The 16,598-nt window shown below is 48.0% G+C and overlaps 1 protein-coding gene across 2 annotated transcripts in view; it reads left to right on the top strand.

Annotated features, from left to right (window-relative positions):
• Window positions 1–1,070: 1,070 nt before the first annotated feature.
• Window positions 1,071–16,598, top strand: part of PTCHD1 (patched domain containing 1) — a 39,263-nt gene continuing 23,735 nt past the window's right edge. Inside the window, exons 1-2 of one of the 2 annotated variants that reach the window (XM_030955536.1) lie at window positions 1,071–1,499; window positions 13,566–14,226. In XM_030955536.1, the coding sequence (XP_030811396.1) occupies window positions 1,071–1,499; window positions 13,566–14,226 (1,090 nt within the window). Of the gene's footprint in view, window positions 1,500–12,005; window positions 12,067–13,565; window positions 14,227–16,598 lie in introns of those variants that run through there. The other variant, XM_030955546.1, reaches the window with a different exon arrangement.

Raw genomic sequence — 16,598 nt, 5'->3', positions numbered from 1 at the left:
GGAGCGGCAGCGCTCCCCGGGCACTGCGCGGTGCGGCAGGTGCGGAGCTCCCCGCGCGGGGCACGGCCGGGGCAGCCCGGGGCGGCTCCGGAGACGATGCCGGGCGGCCGGGGACCGTGAGACGGGCAGGGACAGCCTCGCCGCCGGCACCCGCTTTCCCTAATGGGCATGTGCGGCGCTCGCACATGCCCACTCCGGGCCGCGCGGGGCCGGCGGGCTGTGCCGCGCTGCCGGCGCCGCCGCGGTGGCCGTGCGGCGGGACCGCGGGGCGCGCCGTCGGGCACCCGGGACGCAGCCGGCCCCCGTGGCCGGCGGAAGCGCCCGGACGTTTCTGGCGGCGGGTCCCCGCAACAAAGCCCCCACGAAACACACGCGACTCCCCTCCACCGGGGGCGGCCGTTCCGCGGCCCGCCGCCCGCCCGTCGGGGCCGCGGGCAGCCTGCGCTGCTGCCCCGTCGTCCCGGGGCGGCGGTGCCGGCGGCGGCGGGCGGGGCGGGGCGGGGCGGGGCGCGCCGCGGCGTCCCGAGCGCGGCCGGCGGGCGGGCGGGGGCCCCGGCGGGAGGCGCGGCGCTGCGCCCGCCGCCCCGTGCTCGGCGCCGCCCGGCGTGGCCCCGCGCCCCTGGGCGGAGGGCGGCGGCGGCGGGGGCGCCGCGGAGGGCTCTGCGCGCCCGCCCCGCCTCGCCTCGCCTGCCGCGGCCGGGGGATTAGTCAGCAGTCTGCGGGCAGCCCCGCTCCCGCGCAAACTCCGCGGCGGGGGCGGGGAGCGGCGCTTGCCCCTTCCCCTTTCCGCGGCGGGGCGGCGGCGGGGCTGCCCCCCACACACACCCCCGGCGGTCCGCGCCGCCGCTCCGCGCCGAGGGGCGGCGGGTTGGGAAGTCAGGCACCGAGGGGCTGGGAAACTCCTCTCGGGCACGGCGGCGTTGCGGGAGGACGAGCGCCCGAGGCGCCCCGCGCACGCACACGGGCGGGCGGGCACGCACACACACCGCACACACACGCACACGCGCGGCGGCCGCCCCGGCCCCCGCAGCCGCGGCCGGCGGGGAGGCGGCGCCCGGCGGGGCTGCCCCATGGTCTTGAGGGGGCCGTGGGGGAGCTGCGGGGGCCCCGGCGCGGCGCTCGCTCTCCTGCGCGCCCTCCGCACTAGGATGTTGCGGCAGGTCTTGCACAGGGGGCTGGGGACGTCCTTCTCCCGGCTCGGCCACTTCGTCGCCAGCCACCCGGTGTTCTTCGCCTCGGCACCCGTGCTCATCTCCATCCTGCTGGGCGCCAGCTTCAGCCGCTACCAGGTGGAGGAGAGCGTGGAGCACCTCCTGGCCCCCACGCACAGCCTGGCCAAGATCGAGAGGAACCTGGTGGACAGCCTCTTCCCGGTGAACCGCTCCAAGCACCGGCTCTACTCCGACCTGCAGACGCCTGGGAGGTACGGCCGGGTGATCATCACCTCCTTCCGCAAGGCCAACATGCTGGACCAGCACCACACCGATCTCATCCTCAAGGTAACCCCGGCGGGTCCCCCGGCCCCGAGCATCGCTACCCCGCCTGGCCCGGCGCTCCGCATCCCGCCCCGCTCCCGCACCTGCCCGCCGGCACGGACCCAGCCGCGCATGCCGTGCTCTGCCCGCCCGGCACGGGCGCTGCCACCGCAGCTCCCCGGTCACCTCCCTGCAACAGTTGGGACGCCAGCCCGCCGCGGGAGCCGGCACCGCGCTCCCCGCCCGCGCCGCGGGATCCGCGCTCTTCCTCCTTTTTTTTTTTTTTTTTTTCCGCCCCCACCCCCTATCTTTTTATTTTTTCCCCGTTTTGCTTTTATTTGCTTTGGGTGAGCGAGAAGGGCAGTCTGGCTTGCTTAAATAATTTTTTCGGTGTCTCTCTACTCGCGTGGCAGTTGTGCTCCCGAGTTAGGGCATCTCGGGCTTTCATAAACTCAAACTTCAAAAATAGTTAGGTACCAGTCTATCAGGCTGCCGAGAATGGTTTGGGGGGCTGCTGGTGTGTCTGGACTGCACTTCTGCATGGAGAGGGGTACCACAAAACCTTCTTCTCACTGCTCATCAAGGCAAATGACATAACTCAGCAGTTTATTTTTAGTGGGTAGTGGTTTTTTCCCTTCCACTCCCAGCCCACCACCACCGGTTTCGTAGATGAAGAGAAAATCCAGCCCAGCTGTAGACTGCAGGCATGGTGCAGCCTGTGCTGCCGGTTCAAGTTAGAGCGGGCAGCATCCTCCCACTTGAGCAGCACGGAGTCTGCAAGTCACAATCTGACAGGACATCTCACTGTGCCATAGATCATAACGTGTCAGAAACCTGCGTTTCTTGAAGCTGGTACTCTAGTTTATGCCCCAGTAGTTTTGAGCAATCCTGGAAAGAAAAACAGGGATGACAGATGCAAAAACTTGAGTGTTAAGAGGGTCAAGTTCGCTCAGGAAAAAGGAAAGGAACATTTTGAAATAAGCAGAGGTGTGGCTCGCTCAATCCTGCACATTTTTGCTGTTGCCTTGTGGAAGCCCAAAAGATTTCAGTATTGGTTTGGGTTTTTTTCCCTCTGAATGTCAAACTGTCAGCCCATATAAAAGCCAATGTTAATTCTTCTTTATCACTTCACGGAGTGTCTCTTCTAAAATGGAAAAAACAGATGCAAACATCTATTGTAAGAGACTTCAGGAAGACCTCTCTCTTTACTAAACAATGAAATAACTGTTACAGTGAATTTATTTATATTTTATTTCCACTGTAGGCACATACAGAACTGTGGTACAGAGCCACACAGTATTTTCTGTTTTCTTTTTGACATATTACCCAACAGTAATGAGCAAACATTTAATGAGTGTCGACTCACTAAGTACAGTAACAGCAATGTTACTGGCGAATGAGAAAACTCCAGAGAAATGATTTTCATTCCTTCATTTTCTTGCACTGTGAATTGCATTTGCATCCAGTATATGCACATTTACTCAGTCATAGGATAATAATGATAATGGATTTTTTCTCTGTACTGCTTTCTCTGGAGATCTGTAGTTTTATCAATAGCAGAGTGACACACAAATAAATGGTACTCAGAATCTTTCTGCAGGCAAACTTCTGCATAAGATTTATCACGTCAGCAAAAGAGGTATAACTTAGAAAGTTCTGTCAGTATTTAACATAGCCCCATTTTTAATAGACAGAATTCGCTAAAAAAACATTATTTTTCTTTTAGTGAGATAGTGAACACCATTGCCCTTTGATTGTTTAGACATTGTCAGACATGTCTGATGCATTATTTCCAACTCTTTACTTATCTAGTTAATTCCAATAAGTTTTGTGTAGAATGGATTAAGTTCCTTGTCCTGATTATGCTTCTGTTTGTGGGCAGAGGCAGGCTCAGGCAGCTGCCTGTCCAGCCTTGGGGATGGCCCGTCCCATGGGCCACAGAACAGCAAAACAGGAGGGAGGGCTCCTAGCTCCCAAAATTGTTATATCTGTGGTGATGCAGGCCTACATCATCTGGTGTTAACAGGGCCCACCAAGGGAAGGAGAAAGAAAAAGGTGGCCATCAAGGCTTTCCTATACACATTCGGTTGCATGAAAGGGAGAAGGGAGCAAAGGCAGCCCCAGCTGCAGTCGAGAGCAAACCAGCTAAAGGACTGTGCTTGTAAATAAGTGTTCTGGGTGAAACCACAGAGTAAATCCCACTCACATTTCTGAGGCTGCCATGTAAGCACAGTCAGGCCACAGAACCTACACGGCAGCTTTTGCTTATCTTTCCTTTTCTGGAGGATGACCTCCCCAAGGGAGAGGTTTTGCTTTGGAATAAATGTCAGGTTGGATGCTGGCTCCTCCCACATGGCTGTTGCTGCATCTCCACCCACAAGCAGGAGGATGGGAGACACAGGAGGATGGTTGCCCCAGGCAGATGCTGGATGCTCTTGCAGCACATCTTGATGGTTTCCTTACCTGCCATGTCCCACTTCATCTGCCAGAGAGGGAAAAGAATGAGCCTTGAGCAGCTACAGCTTCCCTAATCATGTGCCAAGAAAAGGGGATTTTTCCTGATCTAGGCAGAGGAGGAAGTCAGCTTCTGTTACTGTTCCTTAGTAAAGGGATACAAAGTTTTGGGCTCTGAGCGGTGGAAACCGAAACATAGATGGTCCTGTCAAAAGTTCATCAGTCTAACATCCAAGTCAGTTCATTATTCAATGAAATTACTGTAATGGTGACGTCTCTAACACACTCTGGTTAGCTTAGTGCAGTTCCTGGTGGGCACGTTACCAGGCTGACAAGTCACCACTGCCAGTGCTGCACGATCCCTTGCTGCTGGCTGGGAGGGGATTCTGGGCAGGGCTCAGCCTCAGAACTGTCTCAGCCCAGGGCTCAGGCAGAGCTCCCAGAGCAGGAGCTGCTGGAGGGCTCCCGCTGTCAGTGCACATCTGCCAGCACCATGCTGGCTGCTCCCAGCACAGCCCCAGGTCCTGCTGGACGCACAAGCTGCTCCACACAGGGGCTCTCTCATTAGCAAAGAGGTGTGTGGCTCCCTTATAGAATAGTTTTGCTTTTGAGAGGATGCCAAGTACTCTTTTATTTCTTATTTTTGTGTAAATCTCTATCCGTCGTTCTCATAGCTCCCTGTAAGTGCTTACACCATTCTAGGCCTGCCATCCCAACATTGCATTTCCAGCTGCCATGGTCATTTGCAGAAGGGAGAAATCTAAACATATCCTCAGTCTCTGGTCTGGAATAGGTGTTCCAATAAAAAGCCTTGGTAGAATCTCAGATATGGAAGAGATGCATCCTGAGACTGAGATATCGTGGGAGTACAATAATGAAATTTTACTTGCTGCAGTACCTGCTCTATAGCTGAGCATAGGGAACTGGCATCCTGCGCTGTTGTTGTGCAGGATGTTTCTTCCTCAAGATTTGTCTTTTGAGAGAGATAGGAGATAAAAACACCTAATTGAAGAAAGTGTGCTTTTACCCCTGTATTTCCAAAGAGTGCTTAGAAAAGCAAAAATAATTGGGATACTTGGTGTGGACCATCATGCAGAGGTTCAGATGATTATATAAAGTCTGTAGAAATTCTCTAAAAAAACCTAGAATCCCACCTAAAAATAGTGTTAGAACAGACCCTCTATCATTTCATGGTGATATTTTCACTTGCAGCGAGAGACTTGTTAGGTTAAAGTTGTACAAACTCGTGGGAATACAGACCTGGACAGATTTTTGAACCTCAGAAAATACATTCTAACTTAGAATTTGACACACCAATCCTTCTGATTCTGTTTATTCCTGTATGCTTACAGTGAGTTAACTGCACCATACTAAAGACTTTTTTAAATTAAAGCTTTACCCTTTTTTGCAGAAAAATATTCTCTTTCCATTTCCATTACTGTGTTTATAGCAATAACACAGTACTAATATTTTTTTGGGAAACACTCTGCTTAAGATATCAAGACTTAAAGATGAAAAGGGATTGAAATGTAGCACACCTTACTGAAGGGGATTGTATTTGCAGTTTCCTTATATAAAAATCTGTAGATGACAAGGGTTTTTTTCTTAAAGAAACCTTTACTAACTACAGATTTGTAGTGCTTATAGATTGCTTCTCTCCTAAACTGGCTATTATTTGATCTAGGTAACTGACTAAATATGTATTTGTACGCACAAATGAAGTAAAGTCAGGTATTTCTGATTAAGGACAAATTTATTTAAGAACTTCAGAACTTCTGATTGCTGCAAAACAAAACAGTTTAGCTCCAAAATCTTGCAGACCTCATACTTGTTGGGGTTTTATTTCCTCTCTCTGCTCCTTAATTATTCTGTTCCTGTTAACGTGTGTGTTGGCACGCTCTGTCTGCGGTCCTCACGGATTTCCTCACTTACTTTGTACGTGTGAGGAAATTCGAGGAGGAAACAACCTTGTTTAGAAATAACCACGTTCCCTTGTCTGTGGTATTCCCAATTGCTTTGCTGTGCAAACATGGCACACTTTAACCATTACTTCCAAAGTCGGTGGAAGTGGGTTGTGATTGAAAGCTGGGTCTGCTGCAATCCTGAATAACACAAGGAATCCTTTTTTTAGAAACTTTTGGCTACTCCTGAATGCCTGGACACAGGCAGTCAGCTGTGGATCTAGCAATGGATGTAGTAGGTCTCCACCCTCTCAGGGTAGCTCAGGCACTAAAAACACTTCTTGAGAAACAGTCAATAGAACATACAGTGCATTCTGCTGAAAACAAAATAAAGGATGAAGTCATGTCTTTAGAGCAAGGCTGTAAGATGAGGGGAAGAGTCCTAATACAAGAAAAACAAGGGTGTGAAAGCAGCAGAAGTGCAAGCCTGTTGTCATAGCAGCACAATGCTGCAGGGCTAAAATGTATCTTATGCGAAAACAGATGAGAATTAAGATACGCAGGTAAGATCCAGGCACAGCCAAGGAAGAGGGAAGGTAAATAGCACGTTGCAAGGACAGTGTGGAAGTGTGTGCAGAAACCCCCCTGAGCTCCCAGTATCAGCAGCAGCAGCTCCTCAGAGTGATTCCTGCAGGCAAGAGGGTTTGGTCTCTCCTACAGGCACTGGGCAGCACCTGGGGCAGAAGTCCTGAAGTTGCCTGTGCCTGGGAGGATGATCACATCCACCTGGTGCCCACCACCCCCTGGCCCTGCTCCAGGAGCACTAGCCAGGACAGGTCCCCTCTGCTGTCCCTCCTGCTCCGATGCCCCTCCACTGCTGCCGGCCGAGCAGCCCATGCTCAGAATGCCCAGCATCCCGTGTTGCCTCGCCTTTCCTGCCTTGGAAGGTCAGACTTTGCTTCCCCTCTAGCAAACAGAACACATGGAGGACAGGTGTTTTCAATAGGTGGCTGGGTATGCTGTGTGTGCTGGGGGCATCACTCCTCTGGGGAGCACACAAGTGGCAGGGCAGGCATCAGAGGCCAGGGACATCTGTGAGTCACAGCCACCGAGACCAGGCCACCCCCAGGCAGTGTCACAGGGCTGAGGGAGAGCTGCCAGGCCTCCTCACTGACCACATTTGTACTTCCTAAATGCTGGGACAAGGCCCTGCCTTTAAATTGGGGTTTACAGCCAGAGAACCCCCTCTTTCTTATTGAAAGACAGAAGGAGGAGCCGAGTTGTTAACTGAGACCGTGGGCTGTGAACCTGCAGCTATTAAGGTTTCCCTGTGGGCTGTTCCTCAGGCTTCTCCTTGGCAAGAGCCCCCTGAGAAGCAGTATAAAGATGGAAGGGTGTTCATGGAGACATCTGAAGTGCATGGAGAAAGCCACCCGTGGTGGAACTGATGCAAGATCAGACAGAGGAGCGAAGTTTTATTCTTTTTTCCCCATCATGAAAAATTTATCTTGTTGCTGCACACCAGGCTGCGCGGAGAGGTTTCTGCTGCCCAGGTGTCCTGTCATCCAGCAGCAGTCCGCCCAAAAAACAGAGTGGGCTTCTCTCGGTGGAACAAATTCAGGCAGATTTACAAGGTGTCAGAATTAAGATGGTATTGATTAGAAAAGCTTCTCCACTTCAGATTAGAAGAGAAAAATCATATCTAGCGATTTTCTGTAGCTACCAAGAAGACAGATGGAAATGTAAATGTATGCACATCTGCCGCTTCAAGCACTAATAGTTGTCCCTCAGTTGATGACTTGTAGTTGAACCATTTTTAGATTTTATTTTTATGAAAATTGTTCAGAGAAAAGATAAATCCTTGTGGTTTAGACAGCTGAAAAAATTAGTTGCAAAAATAAATCCCGTGCATAATTAGTATCTTAGCATCTCTTCAGGAAACCTGATTGTAGGACTGAGAAAAAGAGCCAAACTACTCAGAGCGATCCTTGCTGCTTGCTCTCCAGCTGTGACTTCTAATGTTTATCCCGAGCAATTAGGATCTGTTGGCTTCCTCTGCTGGCTGTGTGCAGGCAATTCATCCCTTGCTAGGCTGGCATGGTCAGGAGGCCACTGCCCACCACCCTCTTTGAACCCTTACCCTGAACCCATGGTCTTGGACTGACAGCAGGGCACAGCCTGGCCAGGGGCTCCCTTGCCCTCCCTCTCTGCACCTTCTGATGAAAATGCGCTCTTGAGAGTTTAATTCTGCCCCTATCCGCAGAACCCACAGTGGGGATTTTTTGTAAATTAAGCTGGAAGCTGTGCAAGTCTTTTCCCTCTCATAACCTTTTTATGTTTTGACTGAGGCCACCTCTTGACGTGAATAAAAAAGTACACTGCAAAGGTATGAAATGCCAGAGATTACTGAGATCATAGAAGAAGTGGAGAAATTTATAGCTATCCATTAAAGACGTTTTCTCCTCTTCATTTTCCTTGGCACAAGTTACCTGTAAAAATTACTAAAAGAGTAAACCAGCTTCTCATAAAAAAGAAGTGTATATTTAAAATTATTGTCTTCATCCTGCTTTCTAGTTTTTCAGTCTCGAATCCAAAACAGTAATAAAATTCTAAACAGTAATAGGTAATGAGTTCAGAGCCTTCTCAGGCTTTCCTCCATAATCATGAGTTTAGAATTTTTTTTTTTTAATGAAAGCTGTGATTAAAAAAAAAAAAGGCAATACTTCAGGCTCTAGGACTCAGAAAAAACAGACCTGGTGAAAGTGACAGCGAAAATATTCTAAGAGTAGCAACACTGAAAAGCAAAGCTAATATTGGATTTGAACCATCAGATGGAGACTGCAAGACTAAATAAGTCAAATAATAGCAGCAACAACAAAGTAATACGGCTTTGCAAAGATGGTGCTCCTGAGAGTTAAACACGTCTGCCTGCCAGATCATTGGCAGTGCAGGAGGACATCCATATATCTAGCTAGTTTTGTCTCATTGGCCATTCATTGACTGCATGTCAAGTACAAAGTATAGTCGAGTCCTTACAATGAGTTATGTCCTCTATAAACACCACATATCACTGCTCAGCAGCAAAACCAAACATATTTTTGAGGTATGTATGATAAGCAGGAGGTAGCTGTACACATCCTTATGATTAGAAATGGTGTCTGTGGCTGACCCAGCTTCCAGGAGAGGCAGGATGTGATTTCATGAGCTGGGCATGGGAGCTTGTTAAAGACTGAAATGGTCCCACTGCATTTTGCTGTGGCTGTCACTGTGGAGTTTCCCTGGGAGCCAAACTGTGCCACCAGCAAGGTGAGATCCAAGTGGGACACTGGTGGTTGGGTTCTCATCCCCTTTGCCCATAGATTTGATTGGGGTAGGAAATTATGTAATATGAGTTTAAAGGATTTCTGGGATTGGACCATTGTGCAGATGAATCAGCAGTTTCTAACCCATCCCTGCTGGGAAGGGATCTGTTTCCTTCACAGGGAGGCTGCAGACTTCTTTGTTACCTGATTAAATTAACAAAATTCTGGTAATACCTTCTCACTTTTGAATTAAAGGATTTTTTGACAAAGCAAAGGGGTACAGGTTTTTCTCACCCCTTCTTGTAGCTTCCTGCATTTTTGCAGGGACTTAAGAATAAAAACAGGCTTTCCTTTCTGTCCTGACCATACATCTCCAAGTACAACCTTTTGCCTTCAGGCTCAGCTTTGATGGCGCTGCTGAAAGTTGTGCCAAGCTCTGGACAGTGGAGAGCTGGCTCATAGAGCCCAGTGTGGGGCTTGGCCATCCCAGGGCACCCAAACTGAGGGGCTCTGGTTCCCAGCACCTGTCTTCCTGTGCGAGTGGCAAGGATAGGAGGACCAGCAAAAATAAAACAGTTTGAAGAACTTTCAGCCATGGCTCTCTGAGGCCCTGGTGCAAATGGCATAGCCCAGGATGAGTGGAAGGATTTTTGCTTCTGGGCGTCCCCTCCTGGGCCCATGGACAGAACCAGCTGGCAGGGAAGTGCAGTTTCACCACCTCTCATCTGTCAGCTGTGCCACAGGCTTAAACATGGCTTGGTGGGGAGGTGTGAGACCAGTACAGCCCTCACCTGGAGATATTTGCTGCAAGGGATTTGTCTCCGTGTTGAAGCCATCATTCCTCTCTGTCTAAAATAAATAACCGAGTGAGCATGGGATTTAAAGTAAGCGAAGACCAAGACCAAGGTGTTACCAAATGCAAATGACTAAAGACTAAAGGAAAACACAATTTTAGAAATCTCTAAGATGGTGCAGGACACCTAAATACCATTTTCAGAAGGCAGAGGGGAAGTCCAATGAATGGTCACTGTTTAAACAATGGCAGAAGGAAGAAGTGGATGTTATTATTTCATGTCTGAACACTTTCAGGGACTGTGTGCCACCATGGTGAGGGAGCTTAGGTGGGGCTGTGCAGTTCTCATGCTGCAGTGCTCTGGCATCTCAGCAGTGAGCTGCTTTTTGGTTCCTTGCACTGTTAGCTAGCTGAAAAAAGCTGGGAGTGATGAGCAAGCAGTGCATGTCTCCCTTCAAGAAGACCCATTCATTCAGATTTTGTTATTCCTTTTAATTTCCCTTTCTCCTCATAGGATCAGTAAGGATAAGAGCAGCTGGATCAATGAGGATCTGGTAGTCAGTCATTTGTCCCAGGACTAGGTGCCAGGTTTGTTCCAAGTTAAATGGTTACTTGCTATTAGAAACCTCTGCACTGAGGAGTGCAATATGCACTATGCATTAGCATATTGCTAATGTTCCCCATCACACAACAGCCTTTACCATCAGACTGAAGTTTCCTGGGGGACCTCCTGGTGTTCCATAGGTAAGCCAAATTGCAGACTGTGCAATCCTGTGAACTCACAGGATGTGCCCTTGTAAGCTCTTGGAGCTTCTGTTTTCTGTGGAACCCACTCACCCAGGGTTATGACTGTGGCACAGCTGAATTCCTAGCATGGCAGCAGAGAGGAGAGTGCCATGGGACTGCAGCTCTCATCAGAGAGGAGGCAGCATCCTGTGGCTCACAGGCTGCCACAGGCAAGCAAAGGCAGAAAGGAGAGAGAGCCTGCACCATGCTGCAGCACACCCTGCCCTGCACTGAGGCAGCAGAGGGCTTTCCTAGCATCCAGTCTGAAAAAAGTGCAGATAAAGTGTTGTGTTTGTCTTGAGAAGGAAAGTCTGGGTCAGAATTCCCAGTGCTGAATCCCTGGGCATGCTGGTGCAGTTCTCAGCATCCTTTGTTGGGATGGAGAGAATGGCAAGCTTTCCTCTTCTTTGGCTGTTTGCCGCCAATTTGAGACCAAACGTGGCCATTGGCAAAGCTCAGAATATATCTCAAAGCTGCTCTAAACTGCACAAGCTTGCAGCCAACTCCAGGGGCTGCTCAGCTGCCAGGATGTGCCAGGGCACAGAGCTGTCTGCCTGCTTCCCTGTCTTCCCCAAAGCCCCATTGCTGAGAGGTGGGATGGGCAGGTCCTCCCCATGCAGCACCTGCTCCAGCCCAGCACAGTCTCGGAAGCACCAGGCCACTGCTGCAGAACAAGCTCCTCAGCCTGGAATGATAATTTCCAAGAGGAAAGGAGTATTTTAGGTATGACATTTAGCTTCTAGCCTTTCACTAAAGATGAAATAAGAGATGAGGTTATTTTATAACCTAAATATTAAAAGTGCTTCAGATGTGGAAGGAAGCAAATGCTGCAGAGAGGCAGGGTGGGTAAATAGCAATACACACTGTTTGATAAAAGTTTCATGTCAGTTTAGTTTCTTCTGCATGGTGTCACTCCATAGATCCTCTCTGAAGAAGTTGTATTGTGAATCTAATAAAGGCAGGAAATTCCTTCTATTCCTCCTGGTTTCCCTCAGCTGCAATTCTTTATGTGACGTCTTGTTTTATAGCTGTTGTCAATGAAAACCATTCAGTAGCTCCCACTGCAAAAAAATTAAAATCAGATATCTGTCTTTGATCTGGTAAATCAGGGCATTTTCCCCAAATTGTAGTCACTTACAATAGAATTTGTACCCCAAAACAGCGGAACTTTGCAACTCCAGACTGAAAAGATGGGAAGTATTCCCCATAGAGGTTAAATTTTTTGTCATGTTCCTGCAAATATTTTATTTTGTTTTGTTTTAGAAGAAATTGTGCAAAAGACTCTAAACTGTTGCACAGAAAATTACATTTTTTCTCCCACCACAATGGAAAATTTTGCTTCTCACCATGGCCAGGTATCGTGTTCTCACAGAACTGTGAAAAGATTTGTTAGTTCAGTTCATTTCTCAAACTTATGTTCCTAATGTCGGTATTGAACTGTTATTTCTGTCAAAAAAATCAAAGCTACTCAAAGGTGGAAAAATACACCCCCAAGCTCCTAGAGAAACAAGATGAGAATATAGGAATGTTGTAATCTTTGTCTATATGATGTTATATTATCCTGTGGAATGGAGGCAACATAGTGAAATTTATACCCATCACAGAGTGTGCAATGGAATCACAAAACAATCAGATTGATAGTACCATATAAATTAGGAGGGGGAAGGGTGGCTGGGTGGGATGCTGCAAATAAGTCTCAAATACCGCACAAAAGTCACTATGACTGTTTAGTTTCAACAGATACAGGAGATTAGCCAGGATTATTAGACATTTTTTCCTTTGCCCCCAGAGGAGTGTATAAGCTCTATTGCTCTCCTGCACACCATCTTCTATTTTTTAAACAGTGTTTATCACCAGACAGAATGATACACAATAGCATACTCAATATTTTATTTCTGAAAAACACTGTAACCCTAGCCTATTAGGGCTATTCTTTTGCCATATCTCAAATTTCTTGTTTCTTCTATGTTGACTAAAATGGATTCAGAAAAGGTTACATGAATTTTCTGTATTTTTTCAAGAAGAGATGGTAATTTTTTCTGGCTTTCTGATGCTCAAAAATAACTGAATATTTTTGAGATCAGAGCTCAGGCATGGCAAATTTCAGAAGGATGAGAAACAAAAAGGAAGGTGCACTAAGAGCTGCTAGACCTAAATAACCTACAAACTCTAAAGTTAGGGGACCCTCACTAATTAATAGAACCTCTCAGAGAGAGCAAGAGAAAATCAGTGTCTGTCTCTGCCATTGCTTCCTACTCTCAGACTGCTGAGGATTTGATGGGGGAAAGAGGGAGGACAAAAGAGGGCAAACTAATTATTGCCAGATCTCTTTTCCCTGCTGTGCCAGCAGTCTCTACAGGTAGGACATGCAGCTGTGGCCTGTGCTGGTCCCCTGCACTGCCAGGCTGCCAGTGCATCCTGCACAGGTGGCACACCTGGTCACAGTGCTCTTCTGCCTTCTGTAATTCAGGCTGATCTCTTGAGAGGGTAATTGGGTAATCCTGAGCACAACAATGTCCTTGGACATGGTTGGGCTTTAGCTGGACCTGTTGAGTTTACTTATTTAGAGAGGCCAAACAGCAGCTGCATGTGGCAGATACAGACATCACATTATGCCAGAGTTACCAGCAAAGGACACAGGGGAATAATACTGCTGATTTAATGCATGTTTCCTTTTTTTTTTCTTTTTTTTTTTTGCAATGAGTGTGCTATTAATACTGCAGTCACCAGAACTTTTGTTGTTGTTGCTTAGATCAATAGCGAAGGGACGGCGGCGAGGAGCTGCTGTGGTTCTGGCTGCTGCTGTGCGAGATGAACTGGTGAATAACGTGTGTGATTTCTCTTTCCCTTGTAGTTGCACTCTGCAGTGACCAGGATCCAAGTTCAAAGACCTGGTTTCAATTACACGTTTGCCCATATATGTATCCTGAACAATGACAAGACATGCATAGTGGACGACATAGTGCATGTACTGGAGGAATTAAAGGCTGCTCGTTCTTCTAATCGAACTAATTTTGCAATCACTTACCCGATTACTCACTTAAAGGATGGCAGGGAAGTGTACAATGGGCATCAGCTCGGTGGGGTTACTGTGCACAGCAAGGACCGGGTGAAGTCTGCAGAAGCCATTCAGCTCACCTACTACTTGCAGGCAATCAACTCCTTGAATGACATGGTGGCAGAGAAGTGGGAATCCATTTTTTGTGACACTGTTGAACTTTTCCAGAAATCCAACAGGAAAGTCAAAATGTATCCTTTCACTTCCTCTTCGCTGAAGGAGGATTTCCAGAAGACGAGCAGGGTGTCAGAACGCTACCTGATCACGAGCTTGGTCCTTGTGGTCACCTTGGCCATTCTCTGCTGCTCCATGCAGGATTGTGTCCGCAGCAAACCCTGGCTTGGCCTGCTGGGATTGCTGACAGTGACCCTTGCCACCCTGACTGCTGCTGGGATCATCAATCTCACTGGTGGGAAATACAATTCCACCTTCCTGGGAATCCCCTTCGTCATGTTAGGTAACTATCTCCTCTCTCTTTTGTGTGTTTGTGCGTCCCTGATGCATTTCCCAGCAAGCAGACAAGCATCACTGCATGGTTCCTGTTGTCTCATTCCTGCAGCACTGCCCCATGCCAAATCCACACTGCCTCTTTTCCTAAACTGTTTTTATGGTGCCTGGATGTTAAAATCATGCCTGGGGCTCCAGTATGGCATAGCACAAGGCTGTGGGATGTGGAGCCTGTGCAGTAGAAAGGAACAAGGATGTGCAAATGCCGTGCCTTTAGCAGAGAGGGAGCCCAGCTGCTGCTTCTCTGTGGATGTTGTGATTCTGGTTTTGGAGGGAGACCTTTGCAGTGGTCCCCATGCAACACTGACAGCATCAGCTGTGCTGGCAAATCAAAGGGCTGCCCGTGTTGGGCATTGAGGGAATGCTGGCTCCTTTGGAGACCAGAGTGATGCTGTCCTGGCTTGGCAGGTGTCTCCCTGTGGGATAAGAGCAGTGGTTGGTTCTGGGTTGCATTTCTCCAGAAGTTCTTGTGTTGGCTGAGCAAGTGTAGGGAGAGTTTCACAGCCCTGGGGTAGAGAACTTTGGCAGCCCTGGTCAGGGATGGACCTGCAAGCTCAGCACCAGTACATCCCACGGCAGAGGGTTGTGGGAAGGGGCTGTTCCCTGGCTCCTGTGCCAGCAGAGACATCTTCATCTCCCTGGGTTTTCTTCTACCTTCACTCACTGGGGAGTATGGAGTGGTTTCAGTTTGTTTTGTTTTGTTTTTGTGGAGGGCAGGAAAGGGGAGGACAGAAGTCTGGTCATCTTGCTCCCCAACCAGAGTCAGAGCCCTCTCCTGCTGGCACCGGGGCATTTGTGGGAATTCTGTATATTGTACCCAAAGAGGCAGGAGGACTTCACGGGAGACAAAACGAGAGCTCTGGAGAGTTCAGAGCCTCTTTGTTTGTTTTTGGTTCATAACCAGTGTGAAAAGCTTTGTGCACTGTAGGTGTTTAATATGTCCTTGTTCACGCCATTATTCATTTGTGGAGAATAATACATGCACTGATTTGATCACAGCTTCCCCAGCTGAAAATCAGTGTTCAGTAATCCTTCAGGTTTCAAGTGTAAGAGTGTCTCCACTGACTTAGTCACATCATGTAGTGATATGACACGTTTTGAGCACAGCTATTTTTATATCCAGCGCCAGGTTCCTGTGCTGTGCTGGTACTGTAGTGCTGCTGCACTGTGGTATTGTTGCACTTTAATTAAAGACTATGCTTCAGTGCATCACACTACCAGTTAACATACGGAATATATTCAGTGACAAACAGAATCCAGCTACATTACATCGGCTGTCATTTTCAGATGACATCCGTGAAAATTAAACTACATTGTAATCTAGAGGAAATGCAGCACCAGAAAGTCAGAGTCAAAAGAAGGGTATCTTTCTGACCTGAGTCTCTGGGTTTTTTTGGTGGGTTTTTATGCCAATTCATGTATTATAAAATTCAATTTCTCAAACTAAGTAGTGTATATTAAGTGTAACTTTAGATAGGAGGGGATTTTCTGATGTGTTACAAGAGTAGCAGAAAAGCAGTCCAAAGTCCAGACATATGAAATGAAAGTACGTGGGAAAACTGATTCAAAATTATGAAATATTAGCTTTGTTTAGGGATCAAATATCTGCTCACTGCAACAACCTCTCAGATCTTTAATTTACTAGTAGTGACAATGCTGAGACTTGAAATCCTCAAAGACTTACAGATAACTATGAAAAGTTTCACATGTCTATTTTAGTGCTCCTTTAAGTGCCAGGCTGTATAGTCAATTCTGCTTTTCTTTTAGTTTTGTTTTTTTTTCTTTTTCCTGATTTTTTTTTTGCTCTTGCTTGGTTGAAGTATTCCACTCTTAAAAGGGCAGCTCAGCTCCCAGTATGAACAAGTCAAAATAGAGCAGCCAAGTTCATGTAAATCTTGCCCGCTTCCCCAGCTGCATAAAATCTCCCAAGGGATGGGAATATCAACAGGTGAACAGAAGGCACTGACAGCATTTTGGAGTTTTTAATGAGAACTGTTTAAAGCTGGCAGATAGCTAGAAAGGCAGGTTAGCCTTTTTTTTTTTTCTTCTTGAAGTACAAAGGCAAGATTTATGTGTTTTGAGATGTATTTCATACCTAGATGTTGTTTTGCTTATAAAGGATGTTTTAAGTCAAGGCAACTGAAGGCTACAGACACCAAGAGCCTCCATCACAGCCCGCTGAACTGCTTCCACTTAATTCCAGTGACCATCAGATTAGATCATAGATTAACTGACCTTTAGAAAGCTAAAGGATTTCTGGCTAACGACGCAGCCCTGTACCTATTACTCATAATCTCATGGCTAAAAGCAGAAATGAGATAG

Source organism: Camarhynchus parvulus, chromosome 1 (assembly GCF_901933205.1).
Source record: "Camarhynchus parvulus chromosome 1, STF_HiC, whole genome shotgun sequence".
NCBI lineage: Eukaryota > Metazoa > Chordata > Aves > Passeriformes > Thraupidae > Camarhynchus > Camarhynchus parvulus.
This window is presented reverse-complemented; position numbering and strand designations above follow the sequence as displayed.